The sequence below is a fragment of the Falco punctatus genome (genome assembly GCF_963210335.1).
Source record: "Falco punctatus genome assembly, chromosome: 6".
NCBI lineage: Eukaryota > Metazoa > Chordata > Aves > Falconiformes > Falconidae > Falco > Falco punctatus.
Window position 1 is genome coordinate 1,454,337 of NC_137585.1, and position 24,300 is coordinate 1,478,636.

General features: G+C 43.3%; 1 protein-coding gene and 1 long non-coding RNA gene across 6 annotated transcripts; one reads left to right on the forward strand and one right to left on the reverse strand.

Moving 5' to 3' along the window:
- Positions 1-1,629: 1,629 nt before the first annotated feature.
- On the reverse strand, positions 1,630-20,087 carry CD86 (CD86 molecule). Of its 5 annotated transcripts, XM_080392339.1 has the most exons (6): positions 17,726-20,087; positions 11,928-11,977; positions 10,315-10,653; positions 6,099-6,410; positions 3,914-4,048; positions 1,630-3,124 (listed from the first exon to the last, which is right to left on the reverse strand). In XM_080392339.1, exons 1-6 carry the CDS (start codon positions 17,797-17,799, stop codon positions 3,105-3,107), a joined length of 930 nt encoding a protein of 309 aa, XP_080248465.1. In that variant the 5' UTR covers positions 17,800-20,087; the 3' UTR covers positions 1,630-3,104. The 5 variants fall into 5 exon arrangements, with proteins under 5 accessions (XP_080248465.1, XP_080248463.1, XP_080248467.1 ...); XM_080392337.1 differs by having other exon boundaries at positions 1,630-4,048; XM_080392341.1 differs by having other exon boundaries at positions 1,630-4,048; positions 10,315-11,630; positions 17,726-17,776.
- On the forward strand, positions 13,825-22,991 carry LOC308065835. Its single transcript, XR_013928938.1, has 2 exons — positions 13,825-14,119; positions 20,087-22,991. It is a non-coding gene; the product is annotated as an uncharacterized lncRNA (long non-coding RNA).
- Positions 22,992-24,300: the final 1,309 nt, after the last annotated feature.

The window sequence follows — 24,300 nt, forward strand, 5'->3', positions numbered from 1 at the left end:
TAAGTCTGATGTCAGGATTTTACCTTAGGGTATTGGATACTGATTTAACACACCATTTCCATTTCTTTGTTAGCATTTTCTGGAATTCAAAATGTTACACCCAAAAATAAAGGAATAGTGTTTTCAAGTGAAGCTGTTACATGCTGTGGTATGTAGTGGGCATATGCTCATTTGTTTGCTTGCCATGTTTATAGGATCACTAAATGACTGAAAGCATGCTGTCAGAGGAAAAAACCCTACAAAGCAGGTGAGGAGATAACCTGGAAATCTGAATGTATTTGTATGGAGGACAAAATATGCCAGTGCATCAGCTACTTTTTTCTTGTGCCTTGCTACTGTGCTCATTACACCTGCTAGTGCAGAGGATTAATGCATTTGAGCATAACATTTTCCCTGAAGCCCTTCTCCTTTTTTTCCCCTTAACTGTCTTTAGCTGCAGGAGGGAATTAGAGTTGATTTTTAAGAGCAAGAAAAGAGGAGGTAGAGAAACTGAGCAGGTAATAGAAAGAGGTTGGCAGCCTAAAGTAGAGAGATGGCAAGGGGTGGGGGGTGGGGGAAACAAACAACTGCACTAATTAGGAACAAATTAAGGATGGAAGGTAGCTGCCAAAAGATAACCTAACCCACCACGTGACTTTTCCCACTACTTACAGCTGCTGGTAGTGATAGCAGATGGTGTATTGGGGTGCAAAACCCCCTCAGAGGTACTAAGACATGTTGCAAAAACTGCCGAATTTCCAAGTGTTCAGAATGTTGGGGGTTTTTTTCTGCTAATTGAATGTGGTAGAGGAGTCCCAAATCCTATATTTCCAGATACCATAGGGTATAACCACCTCCATAACTACCTGGATAACTATTGTGAAAGAACCGGTTATTGTTTTTCTCCTACAGACAAACATGAAAGGTCAGTGATGGTTTTTTTCCTCAGTGCATAAATATCTGACCAGATAAGCAGCACATCAGGATTTAGGGACTAGTAGGAGAGTTCTGAGACTGTGACTTCAAAAGTGTATGTGTACGTGCATAAACCTAGTCATATGGAAGACAAAAGACCCACGAGGCTTGTTGTTTGGGTAGGAGCAAAGTAGGGTTTAGCTGTTGTTCTGACCACCTCAGTGTTAGTGAGGATTTGAGGTGGATGACTTGAGTGCGAAGGGGAAAAAAATGAACTGAATTACAGCATGTGTTAAAAAAAGCAGAAAAGACAACACAAATCGAGTAAGCATCTACCTGATTTAGTATACCTGATAGTTTAATACATCTTTATTTAAGGAGCCAAATGTTAATCAAGAGTTAGAAAAGATTGCATGACCCACTGGAGATACATTTGACAACTTGCAGCATAGAACCAAAAGGCCAGGTTTTCAGAGTGGAATTTTGTATCTAATCTTCGAGGTGTATTGGTCAATAAATCAAGGAGGTATGCACACACAGAGTTGTGAACATATATCCAGTTCCGTGAATGAATATATGAAACCTTCAGTTATGCCATTCTTGGTCATTGCAGCAATACCCTTTTTTATTCATTTGCTTCTGAGAGATAATTCTGGGAGTGTTTCTTCCCCGAGAACTCCCAAGTGCAGATATCCCCAAATACACTGCTTTAATGGCAGGAGAATAAAACACCAATACAGAAAAAGATGTATATTTTAATAAGTCATTAAATAAATTTGCTAGCAAATATAAACTTTTACATAAAAATAAAACCTTTAACTTTTAATAAAATGTGAATGATATTAATCTGAATTAAAATATTTGGAATGCTAGTGTAATAGCTTAATAAAGTGACTCCCAAATGGTTTAGCTAACTTAGAAGGGCATGCACATTCTCTTACACTCTCAAAAAGGGTAAAAATTGAGGTGAAATCTAGCAATTCACAACATCATTTAACAGAAAAGAATATTTGTACTCAGCAGAAACTGCAGAGAATTTATGTCCCTGGACTGCAACTCTGAGCTGAAATTTGTCTTGAGAATGTGATGCTAATGTCCCTGCTCTTGCTGAAAATGTCAGACCTACAAATGCAATCAAGCCCTCAGAAGAATTTTGTCACAATTCTGGTGCGTGCTTCCTCCTGAAAGATGTCAATGCTGTTGAAGAATATAAAGTGCAGAGATTGTTCAAGATTGGAGAACTGGCAAAGTAAAGACAATTTGTTTTGAGTAAACCAGACAATCTTTCTTTTCTGAAAGGTAAAACTACTTCCTATAGCTGAACATACCATAGCATACAGATTGCTCTGTCTTCAAGATTTGAAGCAAAATTAAGAAAGGGAGAACATAGTCAACAAAACTGGAACATGACCTACTTATATAATATTTTTTTTTATATCTGTTTATCTTAGTTTTGTATATTTCAATTTATACAAATATGAGTGATACCTCATGCTTTCATTTTCTATCTCTGCATCCACCTGAGCATCTGGTCAGAATACATAGGACCAAAGTGTGGAGGTACTAACTGTCTGGGCATATTAGACTTGGATGATAGTAAGAAAAAATAAATTAAAATAACCAGAAATCATGTTTAAAACAAGTCGTTTTTCCTTCAGGTGATTTCTAGTTTCAAATGCCTGATAGGAATTGCATGTCTTTTCTCAGAAGGTGGGTGGGGAAGTGCCCTGAAGTTCTTCTTTCTGCTGTGGAGCTTTACAGGAAAGTTGTTGGTACAAAGCCACACGGGCTCTGCCAAAAGCATTTGTGGCTCATGACTAGCTTGCCTCTGATCATGTTTCCAGTGATGGTTATGATTCACAGATTGTAGCCTCTTTCTGTTTTTGTGACCCACGCAGCTCTGCTTTCTTCATTGACTGTCAGGATTTTACAGTGACACAGTGCGTAATGAAAGATGCAGCAAAAAGTCATGCAGACAGGCAGAGCATCATATTTACTACCATTCTGGAACAAAAATAAAAATGGAGAACACGGGACAGTGGATTTCGGCCACCAGACAAAACCATCGTGTGTTGCTCTGTAGGGTATCTGGGGAGGATTCTTGTTCTGGCAAAACATCTAAGAGCATGGGACCTCAGGCCTTGCTATGCGCAGAGATGGTTCCCAGTCAGCAGTCTGGCTGATGTCCTCAGTTTCAAGCTGGATAGCTTCTAGACTGCTAGACTGACATCTAAAATAGATGAATATGTGATTGATAGAAATGTGAGAAATAGGAGCTGAAAAAAGGTTGATAGTAAATGCCCAGTTATCTTAGGATTTGGAGAAAGAATGAGGTGGGGCTCAGGACCCTTGGCTGTACAAGGAAACAGGACTGACTGTGAGGAATGCATTTCCCCCTTGCTGTGAGAAAGAGTAGACTGTGATGTCAGCTTGAGGATCCTTTCAGTGCAGAATAAAGCCTGGACTGCCGAGACCTAGTTCTGGATCAAAATAGAGAAATGCAATGCAAAGATTGAATTCTGGTCCTAGTGCAAGATGATCCTTCCAGTCTGATGTTGGGCAGCCTGTGGTGGAGCAATCCTTGAGCTCTGTGGTGACAGAGATAGTTGCTTTTACTGGACAGAAGTGTTACCTCATCCCTGCCTCAGCTCCACTCTTCTTATAAATGGTGAGACAAGAAAGGTTTATACAGCCTAATGATTTTAGGAACCAAATCTACTGAAAGAACAGAAAAAAAGGATGAAATTGCAGGCAAAGGTGGTAAGCTGGTTCCATGGCAGTCTCACAGAGCACAAAGAGGGAGAAGGGGATCCTAGGACAAGACAGGAGGAAAATGTTTTGCCTTGCTTCTGGGTGGACTAAGTTGTTGCGGGAAATAAATTGTCCAAGGAAGTTAGCTGAAATCCAGCATGAAACCTAACTTTCTGTCAGCAGCTTGAATGCAGGTAAAGGGATAATTATAAGGAGCAAAGTCTGTGACTTGAGGGACAATTGAGCTGAATGAGAAGTAATAACTTACTCTGGTCAGTAGATGAGGTATTTCTATTCTTCTTCATTATCACAAAACCCAGAAGAATTGTGATCAGTACAATCACAGCTATAAGTGGGCCAAAGAAGTTTATCTTCATTTGCTTAATTTCTTCCCCCTGTATCTCTGATTAAGAAAACAGAGGAGATACACACAGCAAAGATTTAATTTGGTGACAATTAGCTTGAACAACCTATCCCAAAGTTATGTGAATTAGAACTTTAGGGAAAGGCCCTCAGCATCCTTTGCTTTTACATTGCTTTAATAGTGTCAATAAATCACTATCCACATTGTTTCATTTCCAGTAACTAGTGAAACTGCCAGGTCTTACTGGCCACTTCAACAACGGTAAGGCAAAGTACTCTTTCTGAAATTTGGGTAACATGTGAGTGATCGGCAACTTAATAGAGGAGCCTATGGGGCAGCTACTGTGCTACTCTGTGGTGCTGTGCACAAGAACCTGGGATATGTTACTACTTGGTATCTGTTGGAAATTATGGTCAAAGCCTAATGAAATGCCATAAGGGATGTGAAAGTACCAGGGAATGCCCAGGAATTCCCCTCTATTTCTGGTTATTGAGCTTTGGAGGTTTTGGTTGCTAAGCTTAGAAACTGATAGAGCTTCAGTTATTGCCAAACCAAGCTTTTATGTGGAACTCCTAGTTTCTTGCCCACCATCACTGCTTATCAGGTGGCTACTCTCATAAAGCCAAGGAGGAGAGAACAATTGACTAGGGAAAAGCAGGATGCAACACTATAGCTGATATAGCAAATATAGCCATGTTAACACTCAGGAGCAACACAGAGAGCTGTGCAGACCTCAGAAGGCTTCTGTATTGCATTTTAATATTATTTCAAAATCCTACAATGTAAGGACATCAGAGACAGTTTGCCATATCTAGCATTGATGATTTAACCCTTTAGCTAAATTTATATGAAGAAAACTGCACTGTGGAACTTTTTTCAGAATAAGTGGCAAGCTTCTTTTACACCTGCATTAGTAAGGTGCATGCCTGGACTACCCTGTTAGGCTTTCCTGCGATGCTGCCATTCCCTCTTGGCTCCTCCTTCCTGTCAGCTGAAGCACAGTTCTCCATCTTCAACATTGTCTAAAGGAGACGTGCAAGCCCAACAAACTTATGAGCAGATTGGAAATTGTCTATATTTTGATGTGCTTGTGCCATAGCTTACAAACAAAAATACGTCAAAGGATGTTTTCCTGTTCCAGGAGTTAAATAAAATGTCGCTTTATCTTAAAGAAAGGATCAGTCCTGTGGAACCCTGAGATAATCCAGCAGTAAAGTCTTATTGGACTTTACTGAAGCAGATCCCCAGCTTCTTCTTGCAAGGGGTGTCTGAAAAAAGAACATCATCTCAGAGAAAAAAAAATCCCCAAATAGTCATTTTGGTATGTGCACTTCATTGTGCCCAATGTTACGAAAACCACGAGGAACGCTTCTAAGACTAGTCAAAGTTTTATGGTCTTTATACTTAAAGTCAGCACAGTCTATTTGGCAGTTTCTGAGCCTGATCTGGTCTGAGGGACTCCTTTGTTTAGACTTCTGCCTTTCTCTAAGGAATGGTTAAGAACAGCAGCTCAAGCACTTAAACGTCAGAAAAAAGCTTTTTTACTGTCAGGGTGGTCAAACACTGGAACAGCTGAGAGAGGTTGTGAAGCCTCTGTCCTGGGAGATATCTAAAACTCAACTGGATAAGGCCCTGTGCTACCTGTTGACTCTACTCTGAGCAGAGTGGCTGAGCTAGATGCCTCTTCTAGCCTCAACAGTTCTCTGATTCTGTGAAGCGGCAACCTCCCTTAACAGCTGTCACCTCTGGAGACTAGTGGCCACCTAATCCAGCCATCCAGGCGGCTCGGTTGCTACTGCAGCAGCACCTAGGGAGGGGATGAACAGGGCTGTGTTCTGGACTGTGCAGCAGTAGCCTTCCTTCTCTGTGCCCTCTCCTTGCTGTAGCTTCCTATATGGAAAGGGGAGGGAATTTCGTGGCCGTGGCTGTTGGTGAACAGGATGGAGAACATACAACCTTTGTAGCCAACTCCTGCTGCTCCTTAGGGTTTATTCGCTGCCTTGACTATGCTGCGATCTGTGATCGGCTCTACTGCAATGTGCCCTGCTCCGACCCATGCAAAAATTGGAATGGGCAAATGGAGACTCACCTATGCCTAGTGGCACTGAGACAAGGCTCCCCAGCTGCTCTCCGAGGTGAAGCAAGCAGCTAATATTAGTGAGGGTGTTTGCAGGAACTGTGATACTCAGCTTGCTAGTAACATTGTACAGCTTTGTTACAGCATCCTGTGAGATGTCCGTGTGATGCATAAACCTGCGTGTTTTGTTTTCATGTGAAATTAGCCAAGTCATCTGCTTGGGCTTTGGATAACCTCCGCTGGAAGAACAGGAAAGATTCAAGTATTCGTTGGGCTTTAGCTCCCCACCGTGCAGCTGTGCTATCTCAGGTTGACTATAGTTGGCTGAAACAGACCAAAGAGAAAGCATCGTGAGTCAGACATAGCACATCTCCTGACGCTTCCTGCCAGGGGGTTAAGATTTTCAGGCAGAAGAAAGCTTAAGCAATTTTCTCAGGAAAACAATGGGAGTCCCAAGAAGGGTTTGTTATGTTTTTGGTACATGTAGATTTGCTGCTCCTTGTCCTCAGGGTGTTTCTGAGTCTGATCAACCAGTCAAGGGACCTCTGTCTCTCCCACCTCCTATAGATCCATTGACACCTCAGGATAATCAGACCTGGCCTGCTTGCAGGTCAGTGCTTAGGCACAAAATGGGAATGGGACACAGTGCTGCCTGCTCTCAGCCTCCTGGTTAGGTAAGGGGAAAACCACTGACTTCTAAATGTGAAATGCAGAGAAAGAAATCGTCTGAGGGACTTCAGATGCGGTAAATTGGAGGTCCACTGTGTCATAGGTAGAAACATCCTTGGTATCAGTATCATGAGTAAACATTTTGCAGCATCTAAAGTAGTTCACTCAACTTCCTAGCAGGCCTCCTTTTGCTTGTTTTTTTTTTATGTGGAGGTGAGCACGACACAAGGTTTTTACTTTATGTTATTGGATAATAAATCCTGCTCAATGAAAAACATAGCTGTTGCTTAAAAAAGTCAAGTTTCCCAGGCAAGAAATAGTTACTGAAACAGGATTGAAAAGATTTTTTTAAACATAAAATATGAATGATAAAGGGAAGCTTTTAGTGAACACTGTCTTTTAAATCATCTCCCAAATATTTTCATTCAGGATTTGTTTGGTTCAGGGGTCGTAGTAGAAATAGTAGACTATAATGGAAAAGGAGGAGAGAACGTAGACATAATATTGACTGCATGTTGGTATACAGCAGTTTAAAAAAAAACAAACCCAAAACCACCACACCACAACAAATACCAAGGAACAGACTCAAGACTTCATTGAAAATACGTCATTATTTTAGTGCCAATAGGATTAAAGACAATATGGAGAAATATTGGAGAAGGGAAAAAGGATTCCTAGAAACATATGAGCCTAAGAGGGTCTGACTCTTCTGCACACGTGCTCAGTGTGCTGGATCCAGGCTCTCATCCTTGCCCTAGCGAATTCTTAATATTGCTGGATGAAGAAATATGATGTTGCTTTTATTTGCTCTATCCCAACACACAGCGGGTAGGATTTAGCTTAGTCACTGAAATCCCCAAGAGATTCCATGGCTGTGAATTCAAAATGGAAAAAGCCCCACCCTTTTTAGACCCCAAAATTTAGTTATGTTGTCCCTCAGGAGAGCTCAAGCTTCCTCTTTCTCCTCAGGGTCTAACTTGCTTAGCTGACTGCTCACTCCAGCTCCTAGTCTGCAGCATGCGTTCTCTCCTTGGCATTTTACAGGGAGGCAGGAACGTAAATCCATGGCTGTGAAACTTGCCACATTGTCCAAGTGATAGAAGAGTTTCCACCTTATTGACAGGAAACAAGTGGAAACAGTGGAATATACCCTGAACAAAGCACTTCTGTTTTATGGCTTCTGGAACCTCGATTTACTGAAAAGTGAAGCTGGTTGCATGCAGGGTGTGGGCTATGTGTGTGTGAGCTTTGGATTGTTAACATAAAAGCATGTTTCAGGAAGTCTCCTGTATTTAAGGATGATGTGTCTTCCAAAAAGGCAATGGGCTTAGATTTGAATAACTCAAGAGACAGCAGATCCGTCAGGCCCTTAATATTTGTCTCAATGGCTTAATCACTCTGCCTGGTTTTATTCCGTTTTGTAAAGTGTCAACATGCCTTACTTCTCACTTGCCTCCAGCCACTGACTGTTTTTATATCTTCGCTGAATAAATTAGCCTTTTTTTCTTTTGATATCCAGTATTTTATGTGTATTTCAGAATCTCACACTCTGAAAACAAGACTCTTCTCAGTCTTCTGTGTTATAAGGTAATCAGATTGATCTTTTAATGTCTCCAGTTGGACTGTATTTTTCCAGCCTTCAGAAAACTCTAGTAGAGCTTTTCTTCACGCTTTTAATTTTTTAAACATCCCCTTTAAAATGAGGACACAAACTGTTAAGTCTCTATCCTGCCAGCAATTTCACTCCCAACACTTGGAACAGCGTGTATTTTGAACTAGCTTCCCTAGTCTCACCTGCTTCTGGAGACATGCTGTAGCAGCAGAACTTGCAGTTAAGCTGCTTGTCACCACGGTCCCTGCCTTGCCTGCTTTAAGACCCAAAGCTTCCCAGTGTGAAGCCCACCGTTCCTTCTGGAGAAGGTTCTGTGTTCGTTGTTCTTATACAAATCATCCTGGCTGTACACAGTAGAATATCTGGCTATATATTGTGCTAATGTAATTCACATAAATAACAGGTGTAAACTGTATTAGAAGGTACTTCAGTATTTCTGGATGGGCTTGGTCACCGAGTGGTTAGATAGCTTTGTGTGACTGCCCCATCATTCTTGTACAGGCTGCAGTCCTTCCTATGGCCATTCCAAGTGTGATGTGCCATGCTACAGAGACCCCTCCATACTTAAGAAACAGTAGGTGAGTACAGGTACATTTCAACATTTCTGGTTTTCTTCTAATTATTTTTAAGGATTTTTTAAAAGTATGATTTTATATTGCTCTTTGAGAGCTTATTGAACAGAGAGTCATTTGGAAGGAGCACAGCAGCAGAACATAGTTTAAAACAGTCTTCCTAAATTAAACCTTAAAAGGTCTAGTAGAGTTTTAGTGCCAATGAATGAGACTTCTATAACATGTTGCTCAGATGTTGGCTAAGCTGATCACTTATTTAACTGCTTGAATTAACTGAACGGCTGATGCTAAGCATCAATTAAATTGGAGGCCTTGATACTGAGTGCATGTTATGAGTTTCTGAGTTCTAAAACTTTGCTGAAAATACTTGTCAAGTAGATTCTGGGAGAATGAAAATTGACAATCTAGGTTTTCTGTCTGTGGATTTGAGGGAATGCTTGCTGGTAGCACAAAACTCAATAGGCTGAGATGTTTTGGCACTCTGTTTTTGGCTGCCGTTACACATGGCCTGTCTCTCTTGAAGCACTGTGGTGACTGAAAACACCAGTGGAAGTTATTAGCTGTTGTGATTAATGACTAGCACTATCATAGTGGAAGAGAGAACACAGGCATATGGACAAAGGTTACTAACAGGACAGTTTAAAATAGAAAATCATTACGGAAATATATTAGGAATTACTGAAAATATTAGAAAATCTTAGGAAAAGATTGCTTCCTCACTGCCATTCCCCTGTTAAAAGATTTCCTGCCTTTTCCACTGATAAACATGCAAGAAATCAGGCTGAATCTCATCAACGTGTGCATTTTTTCTTCAGAGATATTTTCAGTCTCTCTTTAACTGAACATATGAATTTCTACTCCTCCACATGTAAGCTGCTCTTTTCTTTATTTTCCCTGTGATTTATATGATCATAAAATAGCTGGGTGTTTGCAGAAATCTTGTTATGTTTCAATTGTAATTTACCACCAATGATGATAACTACTGCTACTTTTAATAGAAGGTAGTGTATCAGATGCAAATAAAGAAGTGTGTTTTTCAGAGTCCTAAAAGCCACAAAACGTGCAGGAGTCAAGAGGAAGAAGGCAGAATAGTTTTCACTATAAAGTATGACAGGCTGGGAATCAGGAATAATACAATATTGAGCAAATTATTGCCTCATTTTCTACTTCTGATTGCTTCCACCTGAGCACTTTTCATCCAGAGCTGAGGATTTTCTATTGAGGATGCTCTTATCCATCTTTAGAAATTCTGCCCCAGTGCAGGTGCATCTTCAGTGGCTTGGGGACAGTACCACACATTTCTGGACAGAGCAAAGTGACAGAGAACTCCCCCTCAAAAAACCCAGACCAGACGACAATTAGAAGAGTCACTTACCAATGACGTTCAGTAAGCACTCAGATGTGTGTATGACCCTTGGTGATCCTTTCTCTCTCTGCTGTATAATACACATATACTGTCCCTCGTCCACAATTTCTGCGTTTAACAATTGCAAGGTCCATTTGTCCATGTCCATCTTGGTGCGATTTATATATTTAGGACTAAGGTTATCATGTTTTTCTTGGCCATAGTATACTTCATGCACGACTTCATCATCTTTTTGCCAAAATATTCTTAAATCCTTTATGTCGGTTTTCTGAGAGTTTGGAAAATAGCAGGATAGATATGCAGTGTGATTGAGAAATGACTTCACCTGATGCACACTGGCAGCAATACCTTGGACAAAGAGAGAAGAAATTAGGATTTCCATCAGCTACAAGAGAACACCAAGTATTTGTGCTCACAGAGACAACACTTAACAACAGTAACTATAAAAACACCAGCATTTAGACACAAATTCTCCCTCTAGGTATGACAGGAGACGTAGTTCTTCAAACTGACTCAGTCTTCTGGAGTTCAGGTCATAAAAATCTTTCTTATTTTTCCTCCCATATTTTACTTTCCGAGGAAGGCCTACCACACAGAGATTGTGAGCGTCTGTATTTTAGAAGACTTATCTGCAGGCAAAAGGTCCAAACCATTCTTATACATAACATCCTGACTGTAATGAGATTCTGCCACAAAGGAGATAGCTGCACAATTTATTTTTTAAAAGTTGAAATCGTTCTCCTAATAAAATAACACAGCATTGCTGTTTCGAAGAAAATGTGAAGTGCACACTGTGTAGTAAATGTTGGTGTCTAAGGAATATATGACCAGAAGGTCAGAAATAGGTGAACACTTTCAGTCTTGCTGAAGAATTAATCTAAAGTTTAATGACAAATTAAATGTCAGATTTAACTGTTCTGTAATTAATCTAGAGTTTGATGACATATTGAATGTCAGATTTAACTGTTCTGATGCTGATCTTGTTAACAGAAATAATAAACACGATTATGCCTTTGTGCAAAGAATGGATGAACTGTGTCACACAAGGGATGATTTTTCTCCCGCTTTCATCAGTGTGCGTATCCGTAGGGGTGGCGATGGGCCAGGAGGGCTGTCTCTTCTTGAGATGAGAAATGCAGTCCTCTGTCCCAGAAGAATTAAACACCTTTGCTCCATTCAAAAGGAAAAGGTTTACAGTCTCTCTCCTGGTACAAAATGATGACTGCTCTTCCAGAGCACCAGACTGCAAAATGATCTCCACGGCTGCCTAAAACTCCAGCTGTCCCATATCAGACTGTCAGCCTTCAGTTTAATACTGTTCTCCTCTGTAATATACAGAGGTGATATACACACACTTTAAAGACAGATTTAAATTGAAAATTTAACAGCAACATAAGTGTAATGTAAAGATATAAAGTTGAAGAGAGAAAGTAATTACTATATATTTTAGAGCGTCCCTGCATACAAGTTAAATACATGTCACATAGGCTATATGACCTTGATTGTGCAACAGAAACGATTAATTACTGCTGAGGAGTGAGCTGCTTAGTGGATGAGAGAGAATCGCGTAGCAGGACACAAATAACCAAACTGGCTTTTACAATTAAAAATGCGCCTTTTACCTGGGAAAAGTATCATAGCGTAAAGGAAGAATATGCAGACCTCCATGATGCTGTAAGAACAAGGAATGAAAGAATATGTTAGAGGTTGAAAACACTCCAGGACCTTCTCCAGTACTCCCACAGACACAGTAAAACAAGAAGTTTTAGCAAGAGAGGGACTATTGAGAAAGTTAATCTCACCTTTTCCCATGCACTAGAACTTCTGTGTGCTTCACAGCCTTTAGCAACAAGAGGCATGCCATGACAGATCTCTGGTTTACAGAGAAGGTGATGTGGTGCGAGATTGCTGCAGACAGGGTCTGCCATGGGAGGAACGCAGAGCCCCCGCGGTGCAAAGGACAGGACGAGCACCCAAAACGCCTGGTGTGGAGGAAAGAGGAATGGGGAGCATGCTTGACCTGGCAGGCTGGGGAAGAAGATGGGGGAATTGAAAGTAGAGGGGGAGGAGAAGGTGACACAGAAGGAGGAGGTGGGGGAGATGGCACGATGATGTCAGCTACCAGAAGCGATGAAGTGGTGACCTTCAGTTTTTTAACAGGAACTGTCCGTCACGACAGTAAGTGCAGTGTCCTTCACAACAGTAAAAGGTAACTGAGATAAATCCTATATGGTTTAAAGAGTCAAGGCTAAATGGTGCATAATTTGGGGTCAAAACCCCCTGTTACCTGTTTAGAAAAAAAGAAAAAACCCTGTAATTCGTCTCATAAGCACAACACTTCTATGGCTGCTCACGTTCCTGTGGTGTGAGGGGCTGTGACGCCGGTGCAGAGCCGAGCGTCATTCCCACAGCCCTGACAGCAGGGCGCCTGCGCCTGCCCGGCTGGTGGTTGTGGTTTGCATCTTGGCAACGCCTTCGTGTTTTTCCTGTGCCTTTTCCATATGTTTGGGAGAAGCTTCCACACCACCCCTGCCAAGGTCCTTCACTCTCCTCCGTTAAAAACCTCCAAGGAATGCTCTTTTGCTGGAGCAGATGTAAAACCTCTTCAGCTCTCACACTATTTAAACCCGGCGAGACTGCTGTCTGCTGTCCTCACTGGTAGTACAGCTCCCTGATGGTTTCCCATTTTTTGTCATGTTTTATTTTAAGCTGGTACACTTGGATCTTTACATTTACCCCAGGTTTCTGGGTGCAGGAGTCTCTTCTGTTTAATGCAGAATTCTCCTCGATCTGCTGACATGTTTTTTGAGTGCATGCCGTAACGTACAGAACTGTGAATGACATTTCTTCCAGACCAGATCCATCCTGCCTTTTCTTAGGAAAGGGGAGAAGGAAGCCCAGATGTCTCAGAGGGTTTAGGGAACTTTCTTTGTGATTCTCCTGCTGGAGCCGAGGAGGAGGGAGGGCTTGGGGTGAGCAGCGGCTGCTCTGCCCCAGCCGCCCTGTTACGCGGTGAACTTTTATCAAGGGGTTTTCCTCCTAGGCTGGGCCCCGCTGAATTAAACCACACAAATGATCGCCTAAATGAAATTGCCTGTGCCAAGCCACTGAAAACTGCAGAACCTCCTTCTCAGCACTTGTATTTCCCTTCTGCAAGTAAGAATTTTTGCTTTCAGTCAGGTAAAAAAAAAATAATAAAGGATAGCCCTATTTTTTTGATCCAGTGCAGGTGTCTAAGAGGAGAAATTAAAGCCATTTAGCAACTGGAAACGTAAGTGAAGCAGAGAGAGTGCACGCTATAGCTAGGTGTGTTTTGCAGTGACTGTCTCACAGCAGGAAAGGCCAAAACCGGAACTGAAAATGAGAGGGAAAGACAGAAATAAAGCCCACGCACAAATACCAGATATCACCTCTCGCCTTGCTGTGTGGGTTGGGTTTGGAGCTGGGAGGGCAGAAGTCTCAAAGATCCTACGTGGTGCCCTGGCTGCTGCCTTCCAGGAGAAGGTGTGTGGTGGGGGATGGCTGCACGGGGGAGGGTCCCACGGGTGGGCAGCGGGGGGGACACCCACGTTCCCTGCAGGGGGAGGCCACCGAGCATGACAAGCTGCTACTCCTAACGTGAGCTGCTTCATGGAGAGTTGCTGAATCATGAACCGGGCACTAAAACTTCAGTGCTGCGAGCAGCTTCTCTTCCTCTTTTTTACGAGATGCCTTTAACCAGCAGATGCAAATCCTTGGAGCCAGTGTCCCAAAAACCGAGGGGAGGAAGGAGAACTATGCAGTCTCTGTGTTGGCTACTTACACCGTTGCTTCGGTATATTCATTACAAATTCTGTGCTCATTACTCTTTTAGGTCATAGAAAGTCTGGTTGTGTCCCAGAACTGTTTGGCAGTCGAAGGGGACGAGGTAAGAGGGGGAAGAGAGGTTTTGCATCAGGGTATGGTCCGCTGTTGGCGAATGATACAGACCGAAGTGCCCTCTTCATGGCCAGGGCCCGTGCGTGAGCACGCTGCTCCGCTCCGCAGCCTTGTGGGGCTGCCTGGGCACGCGTGGGCTTTCTGTTTGCGTGCTGGGTGCATCCAGCGGTGGAAGCGGCACTTTTTCATGATGCCAATGACAACTGATGAGGTGGGAGTGGTTTGAAGACCCAGGGATTAAAAATTGTCTGACATGCAGAATGCTGTGAGGCCGATCCACAGGGAGGTAACCACTTTCCCTTGCTGAAGGAGGCTAGCACTATGTGGCACGGCCTTTTTCGCCCCTTGAGGCTGTTCCAGGCTTTCCTAGAGATGTCTCCATGACTCACAATTACAAATCATGTGTGGATGCAGGGGTGAAAAATGGGTAAGTATATTAATTGAAATTATGTCAGTAATCACATTCAACCCTTTATTTACTATCTCTGCAGTGCAGTCACTGAAAGGGGAAGGAACCATGGGAGTACATGCACTTTACTGGCTCTTTTCGTGACTGCTTTGGTTTGTCCCAAACCAGTCTGAGAAGAGTCAGGAGGCAGTTCCCGCTGGGCTGAGTACGGGCGGATTCCTTCCCTGGAGAACTCTAAGATCGGTGTCTGGGAAAAAGAGGCAACTTCATTCCCTTTACGTTTGAGGGCAATTGCCAGAAAGCCCTGTGTGACTTAAATGTGCAGATTAGCTTATGCTTTCTGTCTCTCGTTCCTCCCACTCTAGCGTGTGAATCCAGCATGTGAAAAACCAATACACACAGTGAAGCGTGAAGGTCTTGCAGTAAACAAGAGCTTTGTGTCTGGTATGCTTGCCTGGGCTTTCATCTGCTCTCCTGTACCGTTTGCATTTTTGGATGTAGTCATCGTTTGAAAGGCACTGTCAGATCTTTGCTCTTTGACTCTTAAATGCCATCACTGCCTTTCAGTTCCTTTCAAAATATTCCTTTCTTACATGTTCTTACATGTAATTAGCTTTAAGGGTAATTAGATGCAAGAGGTAAACTAATCACATTACATCAGGTACATATCTTCTATGGGAAGGCTCTCCTTCCCCAAGTTTCACAATGAATTCAGAACAAAACTGGCCACTGAACTAGTAACCTTTTTTGACTTTTCTAGTGTGGGGATTTTTTCTAAAATTTCCACCCGATGCCATGCTGAGCAGCTCCATGAGCAGCGCTGTGAGCCCCTGGAGACAGGACATCTGTGACTCAGACTTTCCACCGCAGACCTAAAAGCTATCCTAGAGACTTCTGCATGAAATTCTGCTAAAAATGCATTTACCAGCCTTCCCCCATGTTGTAAGCACAGATTGATCTGAACAAATGTTAACAAAGGAAATTGCAACTTAAGAAAATTCCTTTAAGGTGGTGAGGTCAGAGAATTCTAGGATGCCCTACACACAAATACTAAGCCACACGATCACATATATATCCAACAAGGGACACGTTAAAAACATACCATTACCCAGGCAACCTGTGTTTCCTACGTGCTTCTCCAGTTAGAAAGCGGCACCATTCTAATCAGTTGCTAAACATTTTCCATTGCTCATTCTTTTAGAACAATCTTTAAGTTACATTTAAAAATTCTGGGCTTGATGTTTGATGATGTTGTTATTACATGAAAAAAAGCCCTCCATCTCCCTAATTTTTGATTTCTGAATGCATTTTATATTCCTTCCCACTATCTTTCAGTAACATCTTTTTATTACATCTAAGACCTCCAGGGGAACTATGACTTTCTTTATGATTCTGGGATCACTTTGCTCTAACATCCAGAAACTGCCCTTTAATAACAACCAAACACCACCAATTATTTAAATAATACCTTTGGTCCAAAGGTCATGGAGCATTCCACTGCCTCTGCAAGCAGAATTCCTCCTCCACCACTGAAGGGCAGGTATCCCTGGCAGAGAGCGCAGTGAGTGCCCCACGGCACACAGCCCCGCAGCACAAACCATCGGGCACGGGCTTGAGCTCCATGGCGGTGAAACCGTGGGGGAAGTTTGGAGGGGAGGAATGTCATCAGCCAGGGTGAGACCTTCACTGGGATCAGCTGTGGTGTGTGTCCTGCGGTCCATCGAAAGCCTCGGGCAGGTTGCCGTCTTTTTTACATGCTGTAAGCTACACCTGGCCACAGAACTGGCAAGTTGGCTGAGCCACCTCTGCATCACAGGTACCAGCCACCTCAGGTGGCCTCTGTCCTCCTGCCCGGCCCTCGCACCCCAAGGTTATTAGCCGAGCAGACTCATCAGCTGGGAAGCAGCAATTACCGATCCACTTCTCACCAGATCATGCTAACTGTTTGTGCAACGAAACAGAGGAGGAGCGCGCCCCTGCTCCCACATGGGTGACAGTTTAGAGATGCCAGCTCCGTAACAGACCCGTCAGTCGCTGGAGTTCCCTCGAGAGCCGTTGTACAGAAGAGGGAATTCAGTGCCCGCTGCCGGGTTGTTTCTCTTCTGCACAGGACACTTTGCCTGGAAGTGGCAGCACGGCTGCACACTGCAGACAGGCGTAACCTCAAACGGCAGCTCGCAGGGCACCTCGAGCACAAGATACGTACTGCACGCAGGAGGGAGCATCCCTGCTCCATTGCCAACCCCTAACCAAACACATGTGCCGAGGATCAGCAGCCATACAGCACCTTATATGTTTCGTCCTCGGGTACTACATTCTTTATTTTCAATTAAGTGTCTTTCAAAATCAGCTAAGCATGTGACACAAACCTCATGCTGCTTCTTAAGCAGGAGGATCACTCATCAGGAGCTACTTTTTGTTGCAATAAATTAATCTCAATTGTTAAATGAAGATGTGATATTCAGAAGTGCGATTAAACGAGCCAAGCCCTCCTGCTCTCGGTTCCGGTGCAGAAATCGCTCCGGGGACACATACTGGTTTTCTCACAGTGCTTCTCATGGCACATTAACTGATTTACAAAGCTAAAGGAAAAGGTTTTGCCTTTTGGTTTTGGTTCCCTCCCTACAACCACCAGAATTACAGTAGTTGGGTACAAAGGACCCGATTCTCCTATCTACTGGTGGAAAATAAGACCACCATCCTTGTAACACTCATGATTGGAAAACGCCCTGCAGATCCACTTTGGTTCTTTTGCCCAGTTTCCAATTATAAATGTCCCGCTCCAGGAATTCAGGAATAATTGTGCTGATGCCACTATGGGCTCTGGCTCATTCTGCTACAGGCTGGTCAGCTTGCTCCAGAGAGTAAGGGATGTATGTGAAGCTGCTGCAATTAGCAGCTGTGACTCAAATGAAACAGCGAGCAGCTGTGGAGTCACTTTACTAATAGCAATTACATTTTTACAGACCTATGCTCCTACTTGTTTATAGGAACATTACAAAGGCTTGCCTCTGTAACTGCTCAAATTGTTACCAGATAAATAAAAAAGCGAAACCACTCAACTGAAAGCATTATCACAATCCTAGGGAGTACCTTATTGCTTTCTCCAGGCTTTCTGTCTCACAGGCAGCGAAACACTCCAGTATGGATCTCACCAACAGAAACATTCATTCTTTCTTCTGTCCTCAGTGCCTGCCCTCCACCACATGCAGAAAGCCTAGGTCACAGGGAATCGAACCCTTCCCATCACAAATACGTATGTGCTTCTTTTACAGCAAGCACCCTCTGTCCAAAAGAAGCTTCCTCTTTCTAAGCTGAAATTCCCCTTCTTTCAAAGCCCATCCAATGCTCTCGCAAGCCGCAGCGGTATTCACAGTGCCCCTGCGCTGCGGTGCAGCTCTGGTCTTCAAGAAAACCTTTGCCTGGGTTTTGCCTGAAGGAAATAACCCGTCTTGAATAAGGCTTAGTTTTCCTGGCTGGCAAATTCCATTTGCTTTTGTTTGCTTAAACAGGTCTTGTATAATAGAATGGGAAATGTATTTGTTGGCAAGGACCTAAGTTTCTCCAATGCGATCAGACAAAATTGTCTGTCCTTACCCAATACTCTGCCGCAGAAAGTCACCAAGTTAATTTAAGATCTGATGACACAATAAAAATACAGCTGAAGGGATTCTTATATAAGAATGTTGATATCAGGACTGATTCCGTGACATTTATGGGAAATGGGAGAAAGGTAAGGCCATACCTTTACCGCAGCTGCCGTGCTTGCCATGTTCCAATCAGTTTTTCTATATGACTGAGTGAAGAAGTCATGCTTACGTGTTTGACTATTTGTATGTAAAATTCTTTGATAAATTCATCACTTTATTCTCCTGTACTGTCAGTTTGTTGACACGGAATCTTATTTCTTCTGTAACCACATTTTGATTCTGCCACCTTAGTAAAACCGGCAACTTTATCACCCATTAAGGTTTGTTTTAAGGTGGCTGATGAGCATGCAGTGAGCCTCATAAAAGCCCAGCCTAATGACTGCGGTTGTGCTTGCAGCCGTAGATCAGACAGCATTCACACCTGAATCTTTTTTTGTCTGAATCACACTTTATACATGGCTTTCAAAAAGGGGCTGTCTGGGGAGAAACATTCATCCTGTGTCTGTTGCCTATTAAACTCTGTTAGAAATGAATTCCAAATCAGCTTCTATACACATGCTTTTCTTTGCCCAGGACAAACTACTCAACAGCTCTGATTAAAAATAGAGGAGTAGGCTGTTATGAGTGAAAAAGGGGAAGTTTTTTCTCCGGTCTGTAGCAATCTGAGAACTGTAATTTGCTTTTAACTCAAGTTTCCTGTGGAAGCTGCCAAAAGAATAATTTCTTCAGCTAGATTGATTGAAAACTAATTTGATCTAATTTACGTGTTTTCCAAACAAGTTCAGCAAAAATCTAAAACCTAGGAGCTTTTACAGGCTTCATTTTTTTTACTTGCTTGCAACTTAGTCTAGTAGTTAACAAGAAAAACAGGAGAGGTGCAGAGGATTTTCAGAGGTGATGGGCTATCTTCCCCCCACCCTAGGATGTCACCGAAAGTAATGATGGGTGAGACCTAAATGTACTGGAAGTAACCAAATTGAAAATGCTAAATATTGCTTGTCTTTCTGCTTACAGAGTCTCACCATTTGTACTGAATGCCATACAAATGTATTGAGTTCAGTTTCCATCTGAGTCAAACCGCCAGCCAGGCTGTTGCAGTTTTAGTGCCCTTTGTATGAGCCTGAGTAACTTGATGCGGTGGGATTTGGTTCCTTGCTCAGGATGAAAGTTTTGCTATGCATTTATGGGTTGGCTTTGCCTGTACTGTTAGTGATAACGATACTGGGTGCTGATAGCTCAGTTTGCAATGTATTGCCTGTGAGTCACTCTACAAACTTCCTGAGCGTCATCTGAAATAGAAGCCAATGTGGCTAAATCAGAAGAGAACCTAAAAGATTTGGAGCAAGACAGAGACGGTGTGTAGGCAAGGAAAAAGAAACTATATCAGGCTTTAATTGAAACATGAAATTTACATAAGAAGACCACGGAGAGACAGAGATTTTGTAGAATAGAGTTAGGAGTTAGCAGCAGATAAGAAGATTTTTAAGAAGACGTTAGTAAGAACACTCTTTTAAGAGTGTTACGGGAAAAGAAAATACTTGATGGTAGATAATGAAGAAAAGGTAAGCAATTATTCAGAAAGACAGACTGAACTTTAAAGCTCAGGTTTAAGAGTGATTTTTCATCAACTGTTCAGCCACTTTTTTTGTCTGTTGCTAGAAGAAAAACATTGAAATTGAAGAAACAATGTCAGGATGCAAAGTAAGGATTGAAAACAGATCTCCAAGATACCAGGCACAGAAAGAAGAAACACATTCTTTTTTGAAATGGGTCACACTAAACATTGTGCATATTTCTAATACAGCACCAACCGTACAAGACAACAGGTGCCTGGTGAGAGGTTTCCTTGCAGCCTAGATTCCAGATCCAGAGAGGTTTCCCCTGGAGATGCATAGCAGCAAGGACAAGATGCTACGGACTGCACAGAGCCTTGCTGAAATTCACAACGGTGCAGCAGGGATGCAGGTGAAAAAGATTTGCCAGTCTGGAGCTGCTTGTGATGCTGCAAGTCACTTAAATTACAGTAAAATGATACGCAAGAGATTAACTGAAGTATCCATGGACATACGCCTGCCACCCGCAGCACGGGTGCAAACGCCGTGAGCAGCTCAGGCTCATCCCCCCTGCACAGCAGATGCTCCAAGCTGCCAGGGGGCCAAAGTGCGGGTGGCTGAAAGCTTGAGTGTCCTACACACAGATACTACTTACCAGCTTAGTGTTGTAAGTAGATTTTCCTTACAGTAGGCAGTCATTTTACAGATACTTGCCAGAGTTGAACAAATGGCATGAAATGGTCAAAGGCAAGCAGATCTGGTGTCCTGCATCATGTGCAGCTATGGGGAGATTTTCTCAGAAAGCTGGTACTGGTTTTGCTGGGAGGGAGATAAAGGACATCCTGAAGGAAGGGATCGTAGTGCCCTAGGCGATGGTGTGGCCTGCGAGTGAGTGCTGCCTTCCTTGGGAACCCCAGAAAGCTTCCAGAGGAACCGTGTGATTCGTTGCCTGAGGCTGAAGTAGCCACCAGGGAGGCAGGTGAGAAATTTCCAGCAGCCCAGATCCTGGGTGATGCCGCCTGTGGCAAAGGGAACAGTCCAGTTTACGGTGAGAGAACCCCTCAGCCCTGTGCAGGATCTCGGTTTTCTGCTAAAGGCATCAGGGATGCCAAGACTCTCTTCATTAGCCCCAGAATATTACATGCTGATGCAGAGATGCTGCTTGACTGATTAAAAAGAAGGATGAACTCCAAAATGGAGGTGTGGTACAACAAACTGGGAAGTACCCAGGGTATTGTTGGGAGGCATCTTGAGGCTCTGGAAGTACAATTATGGAATTGTTTCAGCATAGTCAGTCTACAGTTTCTGTACCACTAAGGCCAAACCCTCTGCTAAGTGGTCTGAGGGTACAAAGCAAAAAAGATTGAGAAATGAAACTGTCTTGCTCATACCGCCCCAGCCCCAGCACCCTGTGAGAAATAAGAACAGCCCTGGCACGGAGGTTTCCCCAAATGGGTTGTACAGGACAGATTTTAAAATCTAGGAAAAGTGGTAATACATTCTTAGCCATAAATTGATAAGAATGTTTTGTACGCAGAGAAATATTTTTTATTAGATCCAAATATTGGTGGAAAAAACCCAGAAAGAGCTTGAAAAGGCTTGGAAAAGGCCTGAGAGTGTGCTTTCTTTTCCCTGGTGCATAAATCGCTCCAACAGCAAACATCATCTCTCTGCAAATCTTCCTTCACTTTGACTATCCTGGCTACAGCAAGGCTACTGTTATAATTAAGCCTTTGCATGCCCACATCCAGAAAACAAGAGATGCCAAAGATACGGCTTGCACAGTTCATGGGAAGAATGCAATGGTTCAGCATGGAAATGTTGACAATTAGCATACCGAGGAGGGAGCCAGCACAAACATATCTTCAATCTGACCGCTTTCTGCAATGTGGCTTTTCTTTGTGCCAACAGGTACCTGCTTTCCCACAGGATTCCCAGTCTAGAACTTTTCTCTGCTAACAGGTGTAGAGGAATTCTAGAGGCATGAAGGCAGGTTAATTAACATTGACAATATGCAGCTGTGGGCTGGCTTCAGGGGCGGGGTGGCTGATGGGGATGAGGTGCAGCCGTGGCTGGTTCCTGCTAAGGAGTTAAATGGCTCTAAGGGGGATGGAAGAGGAGCAGTCAAGGAAGAGAGAGCTGGAAGAAGCAGAGGGAGGAGAGAGTGCCCTGGATGAGGAGAGACAAGGAGAAGGATGCAGCAGAGGGACTGGCCTGAAGAGTATGAAGAAACAGCAGGAACAGTAGATAAATCTTAGAAACCTTGTGGGGGTTGGTGGCTGTGCCAGGGCAAGGTGTGGGAACCACTTATTGAAGTTAACCTGGGGTGGGAAGGTAAAAGCCTTGTTGCAGCTTGATAGTTTGTTTCTGCTGCAACAAATAGGTGCCTTCTTCTCCTCCTTTTTAAGGGAAGGGTGCACTGCTTTGTTGGAAGAGTCCAAGCAAATCCCCTTTCTCTTCTTTAGGAGCCAGGCCACTCGCTCGGCACACAGGAGGCCCATGTTCATGGTCACCGTGAGAAGATTCTAAGTTACTTTTATGCACTGCTGCTCTGTGTACCAGGCTAAAGGCAGTCCTGGAGTAGGACCAAATAATTCCTGAGCCAGTTCTGCTTTGCCCATAAGTATTACAAAGCCTCTGGGTCAGAGGAGAAGGAGCAGAATGGCATTCATTTTCTGGTGCTCCACGTGGGACATGGGAGCTGTGGATTCATATTGTGGCTCCCAGGACTGTTTCAAGAATTTTGCATTAAATATTATGCCCAATACGTTGGTGGTGGCTTGGGGTTGAGGAAAAGAAGACCAGGAATGACCTCTTCTGTGAGACTGCTTTCATCATACAGCTAAAGCAGTGTTCCCCTTTCCTACTTCCCAGATTCAGGGGTGGTTGAGAAATCCCTCTGCCAAGGAATGTCTACAGTGCTGTTTGGGAACCTGAGAGAAGGAAGTGTGAAGACATCTCTCAGGCAGGACGGGGAACTGGCCTGTACCCTCTCCATCTACTCATCAGGGCTCTAACCACTAAGAAGCTGTGAAAATAGTCCCAATCTAATAGGCAGAGACAGACAAAGTCCTTCTAACTGTATTTCAAAAGGAATAAGGGCCTGCAATCCAATTTTGTGCAGAGACTGATTTAATAAATATATTCTGAGACAACTACTATGTCAAGTCCATCAAATGAGACAGAGGAAAGGCTTTCTGCTGGGGCTGAATCGGTAAACCCTAAGAATATCAGGTTTTGTCGCCTGAATCCCTGGAGACCTATAGAATTTAGGTTAAGTAATGGCTGTAAAGGGGCTTTCATGTTTGTCAGTCTGTGTTCGGATGCTGTAAATCCAGCCCAGGGACCGCCCTTGGTACCGAGACCTCGGTGGATTTGCCCCGACTGGACGGACCTTCCCCCCTGCCCACGGCTGGGGCAGCTCCGGCATTGCCCGCGGTTAGGTTGTTGGTCGCTGGGGATTGCCAGTGCCTGCTGGAAACAGCATCCTGCATCATCTCGTAGTGTGGCCAAAATGCCTGGAGATTAAGGCCAATCTCACAGGGGATGCCCACGGCGGTTCCTGGGAGCAATGCCCAGCAGTGCCTGGGAGAACGCTCTAGCCCTCAGGGAAGATGGAGATTTAAAATTCTGCTGGTCCCAGGGCCTATTTCGGTGAGAGTTGTCTAGGAATAAGAACCCCATCAGAGTGCTGAGGCACACCCTAATTAGCTCTGATTCAGAGAAAGAAGCAGTTGCCTTTATGGGGCAGGGGAACTACATTTAAACTTCAGTCCTTCAGGTGCTTTAATTAGCTGTGTCCTACAGGAAGTTCCAGTTAAACTGGGAGCAGGATTTATTTAATATACAATGCCCAAGTCTTGTGAGACAAAGATTAAAGTATCCAGTGTGCTTGGAGAGGATTTCTTTCTCATGGCTTCTGGTTTAGCAACATGCCTAAACAAAGCGTGTTTCTTTGATGTGGAAGTGATGGTAACATAAAGGGAATTGAATACATAAAATTTAAATTCAGGCAATGAGCTTACAGACATATAACACTGTATATATGCTGGTTCACTGAAGTGATCCTGCCCATGCACCCTGTAGACTCACTCACTTTTTTTTCTATATTATGCTAACTGGAAGAATGATGACATTTAAGACCAGGGCAGAGAGCGCAGCCTTTTCAGCTCAAGCCCTCCCAGAGCACAAGAGACTCTGGCAGTCCTAATGAAAAAATAAAAACTAAAACTGGCTGAAAATGGAAGAACGTGACTGTAATCTGTTCTGGAGTGCAAGTCCACTGTATGGAAAAGTTATCAAAAGAGAATTGGCATGTGAAACAGGAGATTTTGCTCTTAAATGGTTTGCTTTTTTAATGTAACTTAAAATAAATATTGCTGAAAAATAGGGGAAAATCACTTAAGAGGTTAAGCTGACAGTTTATCATCACTTTTCTGTGTGGTTTTGTTTTCTTTAAAGTATT

Coding starts and splice junctions, on each gene's coding strand:
- CD86 (XM_080392337.1), bottom strand. CDS start 17,799: ATGTTTCTGTTGGTGAGATCCATACTGGAGTGTTTCGCTGCCTGTGAG. Junction 11,978..17,725: donor AGCCTGGAGAAAGCAATAAG/GTACTCCCTAGG, acceptor TTGTTCTTACAG/CATCATGGAGGTCTGCATAT. Junction 10,654..11,927: donor CGCTATGATACTTTTCCCAG/GTAAAAGGCGCA, acceptor TCTTTGTCCAAG/GTATTGCTGCCAGTGTGCAT.